The sequence below is a fragment of the Triticum aestivum genome, chromosome 7B (genome assembly GCF_018294505.1).
Source record: "Triticum aestivum cultivar Chinese Spring chromosome 7B, IWGSC CS RefSeq v2.1, whole genome shotgun sequence".
NCBI classification, from domain to species: domain Eukaryota; kingdom Viridiplantae; phylum Streptophyta; class Magnoliopsida; order Poales; family Poaceae; genus Triticum; species Triticum aestivum.
Window position 1 is genome coordinate 675,839,656 of NC_057813.1, and position 19,902 is coordinate 675,859,557.

Below are 19,902 nucleotides of genomic sequence, written 5' to 3' on the forward strand. Positions count from 1 at the left end.
CATGCACACATGGCCAAAAAATATTTAGTTGAGATGAAATTTGATTCGTATATGTTTCGAGCTTACATATCTAATAATCTACCAAATCCCGTGCCATTTGGTTCAGCAGTATGAGAGCAGCTCATAGGTTATCGAAGGTAACATAATCTGCATTAACTTTGTTTTGTGGTTTTCTTGCCACTTGTGGTTGCTGCTAGTTGGTAAGGTGCTGAGTGTATTGTAAATTCTAGAGTTTCTAGAGAAGACTGTGTACCATGATTCTCATAATGAAACTTGTGTGGGACGGTTCGTCCGTGCGCGTGTTCTTATTCCCGTTTTCTGGAGGTTCTTGCACATGTACAAATATTGTACCATTTGTGCTTATTGTTCTCTTATCCGGTTGCTCTATGTGAGAGGGTTACCTCATCATATTGTATCTTTTCGCCGTGTAACTTATGGTTGTTGTTTTATTTATAAAGCGGAGCGAATGCCTGTTTCGAGATACTTGGTAGCTGAAACTATCTCAAAGTCCACTATAAACTAAGGGTGCCAATTAGTATAATGTTTTGTTGCTGTTTAGCCCCAATACACCAAAGCACTCGACCTCGCCCCGTAACCGGTGAAAACAAAACACTTCGGCTTACAATCTAATGTGGTGTTCTAACTGTGGTTAGATCATAATTATGTCAAGCCTAATGCTCAAGATTCAACATCTACATAAAGTCCACCTCAAACATATGCATGTTGTTGTTGGCGTTGTCGTTGTTCTGGTTGGAGACCTCGCCGTTTGCCGTCGCCGCCGATGGCATCGTGCTGGAGCTCACCGAGGAACACGACAGGATGTTGCTGTTATTGATGTTGTTGTGCAGGAGGGAGGTGATGAAATGCTGCTGCTCCTGATGGTTGTGGAGCTGCTGCTGGCGGTCGTCCCTCTCCGGCGACGAGCCCAGGGTGAGCGTCGTCGGCCTTGTCGCTGCTACCGCCCTGGCCTGGCCCTGCTGGAGGAAGCTGATCGCGCTGGTGTTGGAGGAGATGGTCGACTTCGTCGTGCTCAAAGCTGATCAATGGATCGTACGTGCGTACAAATTAGCTCCGATAAATGATGATCAATCGCAGCAGGCAGGATGCAATTAGATAAGGCCAAGGTGTCGGCTTACTGTTGTTGTCGGCGGTGTAGGAACCGGAGATGGCGCCGGCGTTGGGTTTCTTGGAAGGCGGCGCGGAGTCTTTCGACGACGTCGCCGTGGTGCCGGCCGCAGGCTTCCTCCGGCGACGGTTGTGCTCTGCGAGCCGCCTCCGGCAGCTCCTCTTGGCCTCGTCGAACTCCGTGAGCACGTGGAACCTAAGGCCAATCCAATTACAAGAACAATTTAGGCTAAACTAAGCTAGCTAACCTTGAGCACCAAAATCTTTTAACTCGTACGTACTACTCAACAAAATTAAAATTCTAGCTAGCTCAACAAGTGATGCATGCATGTGAACCCATATGCAAAAGTCTAGTCGCCACTGGCACCGCCACACAACATTGGTCAATGCGAGAAAGGCAGAGATATGCCCAGTGCAAAAGCCTGCCACAGGATCAGCCGCTCGTCGCAGCACGCAGCGGTCTGGAGTGTGCAGCTAGCCCAAAGAACGCTGCCTTTTGGATCTCTTTTTCTTTTCGTGATCCTGTCTCCATCGATCCACAGGACGGGAAAACGGCCATGGAAAAGCTCATGTTTGTGCTACATGGACTAGTGTTTTGTGTTGTCTTTTTAGTTTGACATGACTGGTCGTCTCTGAGACTGAGACCTGCTTTTGCACCATGGCCGCCGCAACGGACAAGTGTCGTGAACCAAAAACAGAGCGAAGACTGGAAAGGCAAACAGTTCACACCAGCCAAGCTGCAACCTAGCTAAGCTATACGGAGTATACTTGTGCAAGAACATGAGTAGAGCGAGAGAGAGTTGATGGAGAGTGGGGGTGGGGTGTGGGGTCAGACCTGCTGCATTGCTGGCAGAAGCGCTGCTGCTTGCCGGCGGCGGCGACGAGGGCGGCCTTGGCGTGGTACTCGCACACCTTGTGGCGCCGGTGGTAGTGCTTGGCGCCGGAGAGGTCGACCTTGCAGTCCTCCACCTGGCACCGAGGCGCCTGGTGGTGGGCGCGGCCGAATCCCAGCCCGAACACGCCGCCGAGACGGGACCGCATCAGGATCCGGTCCACCGCCATCATGTCGCCGGGGGAGAAGTAGGTCCGCCGGCCGAGGTTCAGCCCGATTCTCCCCGCGTCCCCGGCGCCTCCCTCGCGCTTCACCATCCCCATAGCCGGGTACACGTCGCCGTGGCCATGCATCCCGTGGGGCATAGGCGGCATCTGCAGCTGCATCCCGGGCATGGGTGGCGGAGCCATGGGGACCAGCCCGCCGGCGCCGTCGCCGCTGGGCGGCAGCGCCAGCATCTGGTGGTTCGGCGCGTCCTGGAACTGGCCGAAGGTGGCCGCGTAGTCGAAGTTGTCGTACATCATCGCGCCCTGGTGGCGCTGGCCTCCTCCGCCGGCGTGGTCGAAGCCGACGTAGGGCGGCGGCTGCATTGCCGCGAACGGGAAGTCGTCGCTCGCCGCCGGGTTCATCCTGCCGCCGCTCATCATGGCCCGAGTGAGTGGTCGGTCGGCGCTCAAGAAGAGAAAGCCGGGGCGAGCTAGCTAGGAGGCGTGTGGTTGGCTAAGCTCAGCTCACTCGCTAGCTGTATGAATCAGTGTGGTTGTGCTGTGCTGTGTGAGGTGGTGGACGGCGCAGAGGTGGTTAAAAAGGCAACCAAGAGAGAGAAGAGATTGAGAGGGTAGTGTACGTGTAGAGAGAGTGGAGGAGGGAGGAGAGTGATGAGTGTGCGTCTCCGTTGGCAATAACTCTTGGCGCGTGGCTTGTCCGGGAGTGTGTATGTGTCAGCTGCCTCACTGGACGAAGATGGCCGGGCCATCTCCTTGCTGTTTTGGTGCAACAAGTCGCCGTGGTTGTTTTGGAGAGAGAAGCGTATACCCCCGAAGAGAAGACATGCATGGACACTTGCGTGGGCTACTTTACTTATCTCGCACTGTTTTTCTTGTGCATGCAAAATCTAAATATGATTCTGGCTCGAACATGTACTCACGTGATCTCTTGAGCCCCATGTGTCCAACTTTCTGTGTTCTCAGGCCAACTCCAACTTGTGTCATCAAATCAACCTCAACTGTCTGGATGAAACAACTCGAAAGCTTTTAGCCATCTAACGACGGCTACAAACATTGTCCGGGCCAGTCTGAACGTCTGCCGCAACCGACTCCGACGCACCAAACTCACTCAAAACTCCTCTCCCGTGTGTGTTCGCTCTGGAAAACTTCGTCACATTCATTCTGGCTGACATGCCATCCACCAATACGTGTTTCACGTCAGTGCAGCGACCGAGAAGCCTACTCCGTAGAATTGAAGCTTCGACAACCCTTCCCCGGCTATTAAAGCCAGACGAGCGCGGAAGCAAACCCTATCCTCCTCCTCTCCTGTCCCACCTCCTTCGCACACCAGCACACTTCCAGGACCGGTTGCCGTGATGGGCAAGAAGCCCTACGCCTCCAACAAGTGGGTCAGAGCCTGGTTTCGGATCCGGGGAGCGGGGAGGGGTGAGGAGCTCTAGGCCCGCCTCCTCCACAACTCCGTCTAATGTCAAGTTGGAGCCGATCTCCTCAGGCGAGGAGGAGAAGAAGCCGCCCCCTTTCTGGCGGAGGCAGCTGCAAACCGCAAGGAGTTTGTGAGGTATATGAAAACCAGCCTGCATCGCACTACTAGGGAAAAGCCTAGCAGCAGTGCGGGTTTTAGGCCTATCAGTAGCGCGGGAGGAAGCGCTACTGATAAGGCGCTACAGCTAAACCTTAGCAATAGCGCGCCTAGATCCACACTACTGCTAAATTGACTTAGTAGTAGCGGTTCTTCAGGACCGCGCTACTGGTAATTACTAGTAGCGCTTCTCCTTTCCCGCGCTACTACTATTATTTAGTATTTTATTTCTTTTTTAATTTCATGTTGTATTCATACACCTTTACACAAGTTTTCATACAACATGAATTTAGAGATTGTTTTTACATCATAATGAGTTATTACATCACGGGGTGAAAGAACCGTGGACTAGTTTCAAGTGGATGTCCATCCACTTGAAACTAATCCGCGGTTCTTTCACCCAATGATATAATAATATCATCATCATCATCATATCATTAACAACTTATCATCATAATACATCATTGTCATATAACACCTCCTCAAGATCATCGTTTTCATCAATGACATCACATAGCAAATTGGTCACTAGTCGTAATCACAAGTACTCCTCATTATCAACTCTAACACATTACCACATAATAAACATATTGTACCTCATAGGACCTACTACATTCGATTAAGACCTACTACATTTCCTAAGGTAAAATAGCAAAAAACAAGATAACCCCTGACTCTCCATTATGGAGAATGGAGATTAGCCTGTCTCCAATTCTTGCCTTTCGCTGAATGTTACTTCCAAGAACCTCCTTGCGAATGTCCATACATTTCTTACATTCTTTGATGATCATGTGTTCACCGGTTTTAGAAATTCGATATGCACAGGTGAGCTCCCTAGATTTACCTGGCAGTATGTTCAGAACTGAGAGGCGACCATTCAGAGACATCAGATGAGGCACACAATCCATCGGGAGTTTCTGTTGAAAAACATAATAATAACTTTGTAGTTAGCAATGATGTACTAGTTTTAGAAGTATGCAAAAGATGCACGGATGTCGTAATAGTAAAAAATCTTACCAGGTTATCTCCAGAGAAGTTACCGTGGTTCAACACATGCACTAGTGGCACGTATTCACCATAATTTGGAGGAGTTTGATAATAGTTATTGTAATTCTCAAGAAGAGTACAAAATACGATCAGATGATTTTCTCCTTATACGTTAATTCGGTGCCATCGGTGTAGTGAGTTTTATCTACCATCTTCCGCATAGTCTTTGAAGAATCAAAATAAGCTGTCAATGGAAATAAGCTATCAACTATTTTGAAATAAACAATATAAATTAGTTAATAAGTATGTTTGAGAAACTCACATAGCGGTACAATCGGAAGCGTATCAACAAGGACCCAAATGTCCATATTGTCTTGCTCGATGTCAGGATCACCAAGATCCATGGTGACAATCATACCGTCATAAAAACCATACATTTTGCAAAGTGCTTCCCAATTTTGGCAACCAAAATGGGTTACGCTCTGAGCATTGCACAGATTTACTTCAAAATCCATATCATGATGGGTCCTTAGGTGTATTTTCTTTGTTTCAAAATTTTCATGGTCTTCAAAATCCATCCTCTCCAAGACATAGCGTCTTGCATGGTATGGGATAAGCTAGTCGAACTGTAAAATATGAAAATTAGACGTTGAAATAGTTGAAGTCATGCTTAATTACGAAAAAACACTTGTCGTTCTTGCGTACCGTTTCAACATCGAAGGTCTCCTCGAGCTTAATGCTGAAGCGCCGATCTTCTTCCAGCTCAATGAACCTGTCGCACATACCTCGATCGTCGTAGCACCAGCTGCACTACCCCGGGAGACTGTCGTCGTCCGAGTACGACATTTCCTACATTCATAATTCAAAGATTAAACGTGTACATATTCTAGCACAAGTCATGCCAGAATTCACGAAAAAATCCGGCATGACCTTTGCTAAAAAAGGACATATCGAGCGCTTGAAATTTGCCGGAACGGAAATTAATCAACACTTCGGCAAAACAGCCACTCGGAGATGTAAACTGAACATGAACGAACACTTGGGCAACCACATATCCTATTTGAGCAACAACACAAGATATACAAGGATATTTGGCTGGTCTCACCTCGATGTCGGAGGGGCTCGGTGACTGGGACGATGGCGGGGATGTCGGAGGGGGTCGGTGACTGGGACGACGGCGGGGATGTCGGAGGGGGTCGGTGACGGGGACGACGGTGGTCACCTGAAACCGTATAAGTTATCACTAATACATCCCGAATAATTGCTTAAACTAAAAAATAACAACAAATATGACATGTTCAACTAGTTTTATTAATTCAACTAGTACTTACTAAATATAAACTTACTATAAATAAAAAAAAACTAGTTCTTTCTAAAAATAAAGTAGTTCAACTAGTTATATTAATTATCTTACTAAAAATACATTAGTTCTATTAATTCAACTAGTTCAACTAGTTTATTAATTTACTTAGTAAACTAGTTCAACTACAACTAAATTAGTTCAACTACAACTACTATTAATCATACTGCCCTAGTTAACTAGTACCATCACTACTAGTAATTAACATCTACTACTCCCTCCATTCCCTTATACAAGGCCACAAACTCAAATTACAGGTACCTAGGTAAAATTTAATGATTACTTTGCAAGTCAACTTTTCTTTTTGTTAACTGTGATCATTAATGCGTTCACATGCATGCAACGAATGAATGAGAAGGAAGTAGCACAGTATTATTATGACTACATGCATGCAAGTAGTAGTACGAGAAAATATCATTAAGTTTTGCCTCGGTTAGTGTTAGTGGCCTTGTATAAATGTAAAATGTATTTTTCATAGTGGCCTTATATAAGGGAATGGAGGGAGTACTAAAAATCTAGTACTAATGTGAACCCTAAATTAACACCTACTACTACTAAAAATCTAGTACTAACTAAGCAACATCTAGTACTAGCTATGAACCCTAAATTAACATCTACTACTACTAAATCTAGTACTAACTAGTGGTAGGGGGTGGGGGCGACGGAGAGGTAGCTAGGGGCGGCGAGGGCGGGATTGGGATCGGGAGGCGGCGGTGCTGGGTGGGCTCGGGTGGCGGCGGTGAGGTCGAGGGCGGTGGGAGGAGGGCTGCCGGCGATGGAGGAAGGAGGGGCGGCCGCAGGCGGAGGGAGGAGGGCGGCGGCGGAGGAGGGAGGAGGGGCCGCAGGCGGAGGGAGGATGTGCAAGGAGGAGGGAGGAGGGACAGAAGGAGGGGAATGCCTCGATGGCGGACGGACGAAGGCGGCGGCGGCGGCGACGCACGACGACGGTTATCGGCATGCGGGCGAGAGCGAGAGTGTGAGTGAGAGAGAGGGTCGGTCGTGCGCGTAGGGATAAGGTAGGGATAGTTGTAGCGCGTTTGACGAAATGCGCTACAGCTAATCTGAATAGCAGTAGCGCTTTGCATATAAACCGCTACTGCTAAGTGTAACTATACAAAAATACGTCTATGCAAAAATACATTGGCCATCAATGATCTTTTTGTGTACAATCTGAATTGTCAATATGAGTCCTCTCCGCTAGGAACTGGAGAGGACTCATATTGCGGCCACAAATTTTACACATAGAGTTTAGTGAAGACCAACTGGTTGTGATAGTTTCAGAAATAACATATTTAAGGTGGTAAGCACCCTGTTCATGGAGCGAGGTGGGACTAAACTTGTGGGCTGATCTTAGCAGTAACGGTTTTCTTCAAAGCGCGCTGCTGCTAACTTCCATAGCAGTAGCGCGGTCCATTATAGGTCGCTGCTGCTATAACTAGCAGGGGGGGGGGGGCGAGGTCATGGCAATTAGAGCAGTAGCGCGTTTTGCGGTGGACGCGCTACTACTATTTTCCTTCCAGCAGTGCTTTTTGCTATCACGCGCTGCTGCTAAGTAGCAGTAGTGTTGTATTTTGAGCAGCGCTGCTGGTAAGATTCTATGTATAAGCTTTTCCCTAGTAGTGTCGGTCTTCCATCGACCGTGGTCCGGCACCAATGCCCCCTCTACACAACTCGGGAGTCCAATTCAGATGCCGCGTGAGGAGGAGCCACCCCCGCCGCCACACAACTGTGGCGTCCAAATAGGTTGCCGCGTGAAGAACGAGCCATCCTCCCCGCCACATTGCAAGCCGGGCAGCTAGCGGTGCCCAGTCCTCCTCGCTGTAAAGGAGGAACTCACGTTCCCGCCAAATCAACAACCCCGCCTCCACTACTTCCTCAAAGGTGTCGGCGCTAGCTAGCGTCTCGTCATCCAAGAGCAGAGCCAAAGCGGAGGTGGTGCATCAGTGCGGCGCAATGCGAGGTGCGGGGTGGCATTGACAAAGAAGCAGGTCGCGCCGACCTAGGTGACGAGGACATGTACCTAGGGTAGGGTCTTAGGCCTGACCTAGACACCCCACGCAAGGACACCGACCTACAGTGAAAGGCATTCAAAGACCAACAGGGAATACCGACTAGAATCACCCCAAAGTGCGATTCCAGTCGACAGAAGACTCCACTAGGATACCCCAATTCCACTCGACCACAGCATAGTCAGTCGACCAGATGAAGAACCACTCGGTGTATACAAGACCTAAAGTTATCCCAGGATGGCAACGGTCGGGCGTTCACTCCGTAGTCTTAATGATCATTTATGGCAGGCATTACCAGTAACGCCCCATCTTAACTCACATTGAACCCTGTGTAACGGAGGTTTGAGAGGGTCTTGGCGCACTCTATATAAGCCATCCTCCTCCTCTAGCACAAGGGTTCACACCCCTTGTAACCAGTGGCGAATCCAGGACGAAATTGGAGCGTGGGCTCAAAGTTAACATCGAAAAAAACGAAACATTTGTTTGAAGAAAACAACATCATCTCATAATTCTTTTGACCAAATAAGCTGAGATTTTCTTAGATTACTACTGGAAACACGTAGTATTTACTAGAATATATGAAAAATATTAAATTTTGAATCTTCTTAAATAAATTAATTAACATAACATGAACTAGCAATTACAAATGTACAAAATTTGCTGATTCAAATTACTCAGCGACCAGCCGTGAGCACTACCGGCAGCCACGCAAATGTTTTCAGGAATTACAGTGATGGATGGAGGGGAAGTAAGCCAAACATGGTGACCCACCCCCAAAGAAACTGCAGCTTTAACCAGATTGTGAGCCTCACAGTTTGATGATCTCTTGATGTGCAATAATGGGGCACTACCGAACACACACTGCTTCACTAGAAACTCCCTGATGATGACAACATTGGCACAAAGATTGTTCTCTTTGACGTTCTTCACCATTTCTAGACAATCAGTGACAACCTGAATACGAGATAAGTTGAGGTAAGGAGCAAGTGATAGTACTTCGTTGCTTTGGTGTGGGCAGCCCTGCGTATGGGCTGTTGCATGTTGTTAGGCGGAAGGAGCTGAGCTGAGAAGAGGAGTAGTAGTAAAAAGAATAATCAGTTTTTTGGAGGGTAGGCTAGAGCCCTATGAAGCCCACCTATTGGACCCGCCACTGCTTGTAACATTCACGCAAATTCAGTCGACGCAGCCTCAGGGCACCGAGACGTAGGGCTTTTACCTCCTCCGAGAGGGGTCTGAACTCGTAAACTTGCGTGTACAACCTCAGTGTAGCTAGGACCTTGTCTCCTCATACGTACCCCCTATTCTTACTGTCAGTCTTACTCCCACGACAGTTGGCGCCCACCGTGGGGCAGGCATCTAAGCGACTTCCGGTGAGGTTGCGTATTTCGTTCTCCGACAACATGGTTTCCGACTGCGGTTTGGCGTTGGGCCGCGAGATCCGTCTCGGCGCTCTCGTTTTCATCGCTGACGACTCCGCCTGGCTTCAAGAAGCTCCCCTCGACGTCAAGGCCCTCCCCGTCCGCGGGGCGACGCACTTCCGTGCGAGTGCTTGCGGCGTTCTTCTTCGACAGCCGCCGACCCAGTATCGGTCGACCTCGGCTACATCATCGCTCCTCGCTGTTCGCTGTCGCAAGCGGTCCGGCCGTTCGTGGCTCCAGCGGTGGGTGAAACATGCGGTGGCTCGCCAATCAACCATCCTCCAGGTCACAGCGATCAAGCCCGACGAATCTCTTTATGGTCTGTTTGATCTGCCGACTGGTCCCTCGGATTCCCTCTTCGAGTGCGAGAGTAATGATCCAGCGACAGAAGTTCTCGTGGTCACCTTTCAGCACAGCCCGCCCGGGTTTCGCCGCAACATTGGCGGCGATGGCGGCGCTGGCCCATCACAAGGGCATGAAGAGTACGTCCCTGAGGCCCTCACCATGGAGCAGAGGGAAGCGTTGCATCGTCGCAATGTCCAAGCGCTCCAGACCCCCATCGTTGGGGAGACCCCCGAGGCTCGGGCTTTGGAGGTTGCGCGCTTGGCCAACTTAGCTGAGCGTACGCGTCTGGAGAATCTGCAGAAGGCACTCGATGAACACGCTCATCAGCGGATTCCCGAATCCAGTCGACGCGCACGATGGATGTTTCTGACTGAGACTCAGGTATACCAAACTCCGATTCAAAATGTTGTTGCAGCAGCTCGCATAGCAGAGTCAATTCAGCCATCACATTCAGAAGCTGGTAGAGGTTTAGAGCAGATCCTTGCATTGCTTAAAGCCGACGGGGAACAGAATTCTGCCGTTTCCCAGTCGCGCAACATAATTCATAACAGGTCAATGGTTGCAAACACAGTTCAGTCAACACATAGTCCAAGGTCACCCATGCATCGAGAAGATCGTGGTCCCCGCCAGGACCAGTACCTGGAGCGGCGCCATAGGCAGTTTGATCGTCAGGGTTCCCGTGATGACCACCGTCGAGTGCTTACGCCCCCTCCGAGGGGCGGATCATATGTGCCCTGGCCTTATGATGATAGGAATCCGTATGGTGATGAGCGGAGAGCCCTGGTCGACACAAGAGAGTCGGGATTCGATGCAAGATCACTCCTTGTGCAAGGTTTGGTCGACAGAGGCTGAGCAAACAGAGAAGGGCAACGCAGAGATCGTCCGACTGGGAACAGAGTGTTCGTTTCTAGGCCCGAATATTTCAGTATGGCCATTCGATCAGCTGAGTTTCCTCCCAACTTCAGATTGGCAGCGGGCATGAGTAAGTTCACCGGAGAATCAAAGCCAGACACCTGGCTGGAAGACTACCGAGTGGCTGTGCAGATCGGTGGTGGAAACGAAGATGTAGCCATGAAACACCTCCCCCTTATGCTTGACGGGTCGGCCAGAGCTTGGTTGACACAACTAGCCCCAGGGAGTATTTTCTGCTGGGGTGATTTGGCCCGAGTTTTCATCAAAACACTTGAGGGCACTTGCAAGCGACCTGTTGGGCTAACCGAATTACAACACTGTGTTCAGAAACCGAATGAGACTTTGAGAGATTTCATCCAGAGATGGACCACCCTTCATCATACGGTGGAAAATGTGTCAGACCACCATGCGGTTTGTGCTTTCAAAGAGGGCGTCAAGTACAGAGAACTTACCCTGAAATTCGGTTGGTCCGGAGATATGACTCTGACCCGAATGATGGAGATAGACACTCGGTACGCCAATGGTGTAGAGGAGGACCGACTCCGCCATGACAAGGGGAAGATAGTCGTCCAGGACTCCGGAGCTGGGAATTCCAGTCGGAAGCAGAAGCGCAAAGCTGAACCTATAGGACCTGCTGAGGCTGCGGTCCTGAATGCAGGAGGTGGAAAGTTCAAAGGGAAACCGAAACCGCGTGGAAATCTAAGAAGGTGAAAGATCAGTTAGGACAGGACGTCCTGGATTTGCCGTGTTACATACACACAAAGAAAGATGAGGAAGGTAACCTGATCAACCCAAGCATACTACTCGGCAATGCCGACTCCTGATTCAGAGCTTCCGAGAGAATCAGTCCAATGAGAAAGAATCTGATAAGGAAGATGAGAAAGAGGAAGGGGATGGTTACCCTCAGGTCAATGCTACCTTGATCAGGGGCGGAGCCAGGATAAAAAATGAGAGGGGGCAAAGAGGTATATGATTTTTTTCTACCAACATGTATACGTAACTAATGGCTAGATCATTTATAAAACCAATCACACAAATCATATATATAGTGTGTAAGAAGCAAAATCATATAGTTCCTTACAAGATAATGTCATCACACATAACTATGACAAGTTCATTGCCAAGATAAAAGTGAACTAACCACTTGAGGCACAATAACTTGATAAATATGAATATGCCGTTCCTTTTAGCCGGCACCTCCTAATTTCTTGCCTTCAAGCTGAGAACAAAAATCATATTTAAATATAGAGTGAATGTAAACATTGACAGATAAAAATATAAGCTTGAACACATTTCCGTTTCATCCCACGACGCTTTTCGCATGGAAGACTTTAACAAATAGCAACACGAGCAATATGCCTCGTCCTCTACCTCCATGTAGTCTAGCAAATTACGATGCATATCATACCATTTAGGATTGAAATACCTCTTCCTCTTACCAATCCACCTGGGCATAAACTTGGATAGAAAAGATTGATAATGCTTTCTGCTAATCTCCTCATGTTGATTGCTATTAAAACATGTAAGTCTCTTCCTTTTAGCTGGATCTCAAGTAAGCTTGTTCAAATGGACTATTTTAAGCATACTTCCAGTTGTGGATTTTGCAAAGAAAATCTCCATTAGCTTTCCAGTCAATGTGAAGTAGTTGAATGTTAAATCAATAGACGTACATGAAGGCAGAATATTACTACATTCCAGAGATTTTGTTCTACTCCCATGTGCTCAAACTTATTTATACGAAATTGTTATATGAAGCTAGATTCAATCAACCCAAATACCAATTTGTACGTTCTGAACATGGAATCAGAATAGACTAATAATATAGAAATTAGAAAGGAAAAGATGAGAACTGAACCTAGGGCTTGATGAGTGGCGGGCGTCTTTTTTTCCCTTAGGCACGGCGACCTGGCCGGCTGGCCAGCGTGTGCGGTGCAAATAGAGGCTGTTCATCGACGGGGCGGCGTGTTGGGCATCGGGCGTCGGCGGCTTCAGGTCGTCACAGTGACAGTCGCGCGAGATGCAGATAAGTCAGGAGCCACGGCAGCCGCCAGGGGACACACTAAGTCACGAACACGTTCGATTTCTAGCGATTTGAGCAGTTTTTTCTTTAGCGGCTAGCTATATTCTCTCTAGATGGGTTGCTGCACTGCTGCCTTTCTCACACATGGGCAAATGGGCTTTAGATGACAGAGCAATAAAAAAGTGAGCGGGGGCAAATATCCTGGGCTGAGCGGGGGCAAGACTCTATATCCTAGGCTGGGTACAAGTGGGCCGAAAAAACGAGTGGGGGCATTCGCCCCCACAACCTTCTACGTGGGTTCGTGTTGAAAATATGCCCTAGAGGCAATAATAAAATGGTTATTATTGTATTTCCTTGTTTATGATAATTGTCTATTACTCATGCTATAATTGTATTAACCGAAAACCGCAATATATGTGTGAATACATAGACCACAACATGTCCCTAGTGAGCCTCTAGTTGACTAGCTCGTTGATCAACAGATGGTCATGGTTTCCTGACCATGGACATTGGATGTCGTTGATAACGGGATCACATCATTAGGAGAATGATGTGATGGACAAGACCCAATCCTAAGCATAGCACAACATCATGTAGTTCGTTTGCTAAAGCTTTTCTAATGTCAAGTATCATTTCCTTAAACCATGAGATTGTGCAACTCCCGGATACCGTAGGAATGCTTTGGGTGTGCCAAACGTCACAACGTAACTGAGTGGCTATAAAGGTGCACTACGGGTATCTCCGAAAGTGTCTGTTGGGTTGGCACGAATCGAGACTGGGATTTGTCACTCCGTGTGACGGAGAGGTATCTCTGGGCCCACTCGGTAGGACATCATCATAATGTGCACAATGTGATCAAGGAGTTGACCACGGGATGATGCTTTACGAAATGAGTAAAGAGACTTTCCGGTAACGAGATTGAACAAGGTATCGGGATACTGACGATCGAATCTCGGGCAAGTACTATACCGCTAGACAAAGGGAATTGTATACGGGATTGATTGAATCCTCGACATCGTGGTTCATCCGATGAGATCATCGTGGAACATGTGGGAGCCAACATGGGTATCCAGATCCCGCTGTTGGTTATTGACCGGAGAGTCATCTCGGTCATGTCTGCATGTCTCCCGAACCCGTAGGGTCTACACACTTAAGGTTCGATGACGCTAGGGTTATAGGGAATAGATATACGTGGTTACCGAATGTTGTTCGGAGTCCCGGATGAGATCCCGGACATCACTAGGAGTTCCGGAATGGTCCGGAGGTAAATATTTATATATGGGAAGTCTTGTTTTGGTCGCCGGAAAAGTTTCGTGTGCTATTGGTAACGTACCGGGACCACCGGGAGGGTCCCGGGGGTCCACCAGGTGGGGCCACCGGCCCCAGAGGGCTGCGTGGGCCAAGTGTGGGAGGGAACCAGCCCTAGGTGGGCTGGTGCGCCCCTCCCCAAGGGCCCAAGGCGCCTAGGGTTGAAAACCCTAGGGGAGGGGGCGCCTCCACCTTGCTTGGGAGGAAAGCCACCCCTCCTGGCCGCCGCCCCTCCCCTCTAGATGGGATCTGGAGGGGGCCGGTGTCACATCCCTAGCCTTGTTATGCACTTGGACTAGGTTGGTTGTTGCATCATGTCTAATTTATTTGAAAGTTGAAATGGGGATTGCTCAAACCGTAGCACCAGATCAAATCAACTAGGTTCAAATAAAAACATTCTCAATGAACCCAAAATGCCCTTCAGAAAAGTTCATCATTTTTGGATTGGTCTAGAACCTCTCCCTAAAATGGTGCATATTTTTCTAGGCCATTCTGGATTTTTGAATTAAATCATATGGTATTTGCATTTGGACATTTAATTGCTAAATAATAATTTAAATGCTCAAATAATCACAAACTGAAATGTTTGCTGCTGGAAATATTCCAAACAGTGACATTGAGCAGTTTCATAATTTTTGGAACTGCCCTGGCATTTTTATTAAAGCCAAACACAATTACAGAAAATAGAAAATGGAAATAAAAAGGGAGGGAGTTTACCTGGCAGCCCACTTACCTGGCCAAACCCCTGGCTGGGCCGGCCCACCTGGTCGTGCCAGTCATCGCCTACCTCTGCTAGTAGGCAGAGGAGGAAGACAGCGCACGCACGCGCGAGGCGCCACGCCTCCTCCCTGCTCGCGTGCCTCACCGAGGCGCCTCGAAGCCCCTCCTCGGCGCCGCTCTGGACCCCCTGGCCTCTCTCTCACTCTCCCTGGACCCTTCCCCCTCCTTTGTTCTCTCTCTCGCACGCATCCGAGAGAGACCGGCACCGCCGTTTGCTGCCACCGTGCCCAGAGCCACCCCCTCACCCTTCCGCCATGCCCAAAGGCTCCACCTCGACGCTATGGAGCTTCAAGACGAAGCACGCGCCCGCGGGACGCCCGAAGCAACTCCATCATCTTCATCTTCGCCGTCGGCCGCTGGAGATCCCCCTTGCCGCCCCGACTACTCCGGACCGTCTCCGAGCTCGCCGACCTCCTCGTCCGACTCGCCGTGAGCCTCTATCCCCGTCCATCTCGCTCTTCATCCCCGTAGGCCGCCGTGGCCACTGAACCACCTACGCCCGAACCCGCCGCCGCCCGCGCTCGTCGCCGGCGTGGCCCCGGTGACCTAACGGCCCCATGTGTGCATTTTTTGTGCTTGCCACATCGCGTAGAGGCTCTTGAGCGCATTAGTTCGTGCGTTTGCATGCTGCAGCCGCGTTCCCGTGCACCCCCGAGCTCCGGCCGCTGCCTGGCTTGACGCCGGCATCATCTCCGGCCACCCACGCACACACCGCCTGCACCACTCGACGTGCGAGTCCACCAGCAGCACGTAGCGCATCTCCGCCGTCGATTTGGTCGACGGAGGACCAAACCCGAAGCCCGCCGCTGCATCTGGCCTCGCCGGCGGCTAAACACCGGAGGGTTGACCGCTTTGACTGGCGGGGTTTGACCCCGTCTGCCTAGGGGTTTGACCCCTCTCTCTCGCTGACGAGTGGGCCCATGCCCCTGTTTAGTTAGTGTTAGGTTTAATTAGTGTTAGTTAACTAGTTAATTAGATGATCCACTAACACGTGGGCCCCGCACTACTGACAGCTTAGTTAGTGCTAGTTTAGCACTAATTATCTCAGTTAGTTAATTGAGTCACTGACCAGTGGGTCCCACAGGTCAGGTTTGACCTGGCCGACCCAGTTGACCTGCTGACGTCACACCGACATCATGCTGACGTAGTAATCTGTTTTCTGGATTTTAAATAAATCTAAAATGATTTATTTATTTTAGAAAATATCCAAAACTTCTAAAAATCATATAAAATCAACCGTAACTCCAAATGAAATAATTTATATATGAAAAATTATCAGATAAATCCAATCTATCCATTTGTACCTTTTTCATGCATGTTAGAACAACTTATAGCTGCTGTTTAGCACAAATCTTATAAATGGCATTTAAAACCTCACATGTGGAGTTTGAATTTGAATCTTGGATTCAAACCAACTTCATTTAATCTGGTTTTAGTTGCATTAGCACAAACCACAGCATATTGCCATGTCACATTCATGCATCATATTGTTGCATTGCATTGATTGTGTTTCTTCTTTGTTTGTCGGTGCTTGTCCCCTCTCAGTAGACGTGTACCGACGATGTGATCGATGACACCGATGAAGAACTATACTATCTTCAGAAGTGTCAGGCAAGCAAAACCCCCTTGTTCATTCCTATACAATCCCACTCTCTCGCTCCTGCTCTCTTGTACTGCATTAGGACAACAACGATTCAACTGTTACATGCTGCGGTAGTTGAACCCCTTTCCTCTGCATGACATGTCATTGCCACAGTAAATAGATGAAACCCACTAGCATGAGTAGGAGTTGTTTGAGCCCTGATGTGCCTACTCATTCATGCTTGTTTGTCATGCCTGCTATTGCTTAGAGTTGTGTCAGGTCTGATTCATCAGGGATGAATTAGAGGTGTGTGAACATGTCCTACTGTGTGTGAGCTAAGTGTGTGAATACGATTTGGTAAAGGTAGCGGTGAGAGGCCATGTAGGAGTACATGGTGGGTTGTCTCATTGAAACCGTCCTCAGGAACTGAGTTCTGTGTTTGTGATCCATGAACAGTTACTACCACACATTGGGTTCCGGTAACTCGACCCCTCTCGGCTTATTAATCAACTCGATCTCTGTCCAGGAGTTGCAACTAGTTTCTGGTGTTTGTAGGTAGTGTTAGTAGTCTACCAAGTGGTACCCGGTACAGGTGGGCTTGGGACAGACTAGGCACAGTGGCACGGTGTACCAAATGGCACCCGGATGGTGGGCTTGGGAACCCTACTCACATCGTTTGGGGCCGTGAGCGACACCCCGGTCGGATCTCCTTGCGGATGGAACCCGAATAGGCGATAAACCTGGACGAGAGACTTGTGTGGTTAGTCAGGTCATGGCCGACTCCCTCGCCAGGCTTCGACTTGAAGGTTGCCGAGATACACGACGTGTACATGGTGGTAAGTGGCGAGAGCGTGTGTGAAGAAGTACAACCCTGCAGGGTTAATATGATCTATTCGAATAGCCATATCCACAGTAAAGGACTTCTGGGTTGCCTGTACAGTTCATAGACAAGTGAAAGTGGATACTCAAAAATACGCAAGATAAGCGTGAGTGCTATGGATGGCGTTCTCATAGGGAGACGGGAGCGGATCCATAGTGGTGTATTGATATGGTGAATATGTGGTCTCGTGTGCGCCACCTCAAAAGAGTTACTTGCAGTCGTAGTTCAGGATAGCCACCGAGTCAAAGCTGGCTTGCTGCAGTTAAACCCCACCATCCCCTTGTTGATAATGATGCATATGTAGTTAGATCTGATGCAAGTCTTGCTGGGTATATTTGTACTGACATTGCTTAATTTATGTTTTTGTAGAGAGACTTCAGTCTCGCTAGTAGTACCGCGTGGACTTCGACATTTAGCTTGTTACCTCAGCTACGATCTTGTGCCCTCGGCAGGATCTGATAGACAGTCAGGCTTCTCAGCCTTTTTCATTTATAGTTGTCTGTACTCAGACATGTTAAGCTTCCGCTTGTGCTTGACTTGTGTGCTCTGAATGCTGGGTCATGAGACCCATGTTTGTAATATCTCGCTCCTTGGAGCCTATTGAATAAAATACTTGAGTTGTAGAGTCATGTTGTGATGCCATGTTGTATTTGCACATATCGAGCATATTGTGTGTATGTTATTGTAATGCTTGGTATGTGTGGGATCTGACTATCTAGTTGTTTATCCTTGGTAGCCTCTCTTACCGGGAAATGTCTCCTAGTGCTTCCATTGAGTCCTGGTAGCTTGCTACTACTCCGGAACACTTAGGCTGGCCGGCATGTGTCCTTCTTCGTTCCTGTGTTTGTCCCTTTGGGGAAATGTCACGCGGTGTCTACTGGAGTCCTGTTAGCCTGCTACAGCCCGGTTTACCGGAGTCCTGCTAGCCCAGTTGCTATAGCCCGGATTCACTCGCTGATGACCGACACGTTCGTTGTTGGGTCATGTATGCCTGTCCCTGTAAGTTAGTGCCACTTTGGGTTCACGACTAGCCATGTCAGCCCGGGTTCTTTGTCATATGGATGTTAGCAGCACTATCATATACGTGAGCCAAAAGGCGCAAACAGTCCTGGGCCTGGTAAGGCGACACCCGTGGGAATACTGTGCATGAGGCCGCAAAGTGATATGAGGTGTTACATGCTAGATCGATGTGGCATAGGATCGGGGTCCTGACAGCTTTGGTATCAGAGCTTGACTGCCTGTAGGATTACCAAGCCAAACTGGTCGAAATTGAGTCTAGAAATTCTTTAGTTATATAAGGGAGTTGATTGTGGGATGGAATGTAAGGCTCTTTTTACTCCTTATACCTTTTGCCCTTCTGATCTGAGTCAGCTTATCTTTCCTACGGGATTAAGGAACTAGGCTTTCTCTTCTTTCTATCAGGATCACGTGTTACTAATCCGTAGACCTATATAATTGATGGTTCTAAGCTTGAGTTCAGTTCCTACTATCTTCTGTATGTTCATAGTTGATCTCGAAACCTTGATATTGTGCTTCTGAGTGGTTATGCCACCATTTTTTTAGGATGTCTCAAATCTTTTTGAGCATTTACAGCCGTTATGCTGTCCAAGTCATCCCAGGTTTCTGCAATATTCTGATGCATTTGCAAATCCCTTCCTCCTGTTTCTGATGTCTCTTTGGGCCAGTTTGACCAAACTAATCGGTGAGTTGAGGTACTGTGTTTCCTTGACATATATGTTGGAGTTATTATTATGACCCTAGGTGTTTTAGAGGACCACCTAGTAATCTGGCCATGTTTGTGTTCCCAGTATGATGATTCTGGCCGTCATTCTCGAAAGCATCCCGTGATGCCATTTAGTATGAAGGTATTCTACTCCTGGGTCTCTGAACCCGAGATTCACCCTACTTACTTCATGTTGATAGTAATTGCTAGTGCCTTTAGGATATTAGTACCCTTTGCGATAGTCCTCGAGGTCCATGGTATTTCCTTCTTCCAAATACCAAGAGCTGCTTATGGCAGAAGTTCTTTTGAACCAAAAGATCACAACCAGAGTGCTCTTGATGAGTTCTCGATTCTATGTTGTGACTCTGCCAGTTCTACCTTTCCACATGGGTTGTCCGGAAGAAATATGTTGAACTTGTTCGACATGCTAATCTATGCATTCACAACTCAGAAAATCATATGTTCTTTTGAGTTGTCACTCTTTAGTTGTTTTCTGGCCCTTGTCTATCAATTGATAGTCAGGAGTGATTATGCATTCGTGTTCTCAATGCCTATTACTCTTGTGGTCCGTTGAGCCATTCTAACTCCGGAATGACTAGGAGAAACAAACTCCAGTACCTCATCCATTTCTAGGATTGGGTCAAAGCAGTTGTATTCCATAGATCAAAATGCCAATCCAGCTTTTGGTCTATTCTACGTTGAAGTATTACCTTCTTTATGTCAGGATTGTCATGAGAATTGCACCACCTCTTATGAATTCTTGACGCAGTGGTACTTCTCGCCATCATTTTCATTTCTCGGTTCCATGTTATTGT

General features: G+C 48.3%; 1 protein-coding gene across 1 annotated transcript; it reads right to left on the bottom strand.

Moving 5' to 3' along the window:
- Positions 1-484: 484 nt before the first annotated feature.
- Positions 485-2,745, bottom strand: LOC123159837 (squamosa promoter-binding-like protein 10). Its single transcript, XM_044577653.1, has 3 exons — positions 1,961-2,745; positions 1,137-1,321; positions 485-1,036 (listed from the first exon to the last, which is right to left on the bottom strand). Exons 1-3 carry the CDS (start codon positions 2,602-2,604, stop codon positions 693-695), a joined length of 1,173 nt encoding a protein of 390 aa, XP_044433588.1. The 5' UTR covers positions 2,605-2,745; the 3' UTR covers positions 485-692.
- Positions 2,746-19,902: the final 17,157 nt, after the last annotated feature.

Coding starts and splice junctions, on each gene's coding strand:
- LOC123159837 (XM_044577653.1), bottom strand. CDS start 2,604: ATGATGAGCGGCGGCAGGATGAACCCGGCGGCGAGCGACGACTTCCCG. Junction 1,322..1,960: donor TTCTGCCAGCAATGCAGCAG/GTCTGACCCCAC, acceptor GATTGGCCTTAG/GTTCCACGTGCTCACGGAGT. Junction 1,037..1,136: donor CTACACCGCCGACAACAACA/GTAAGCCGACAC, acceptor TCCATTGATCAG/CTTTGAGCACGACGAAGTCG.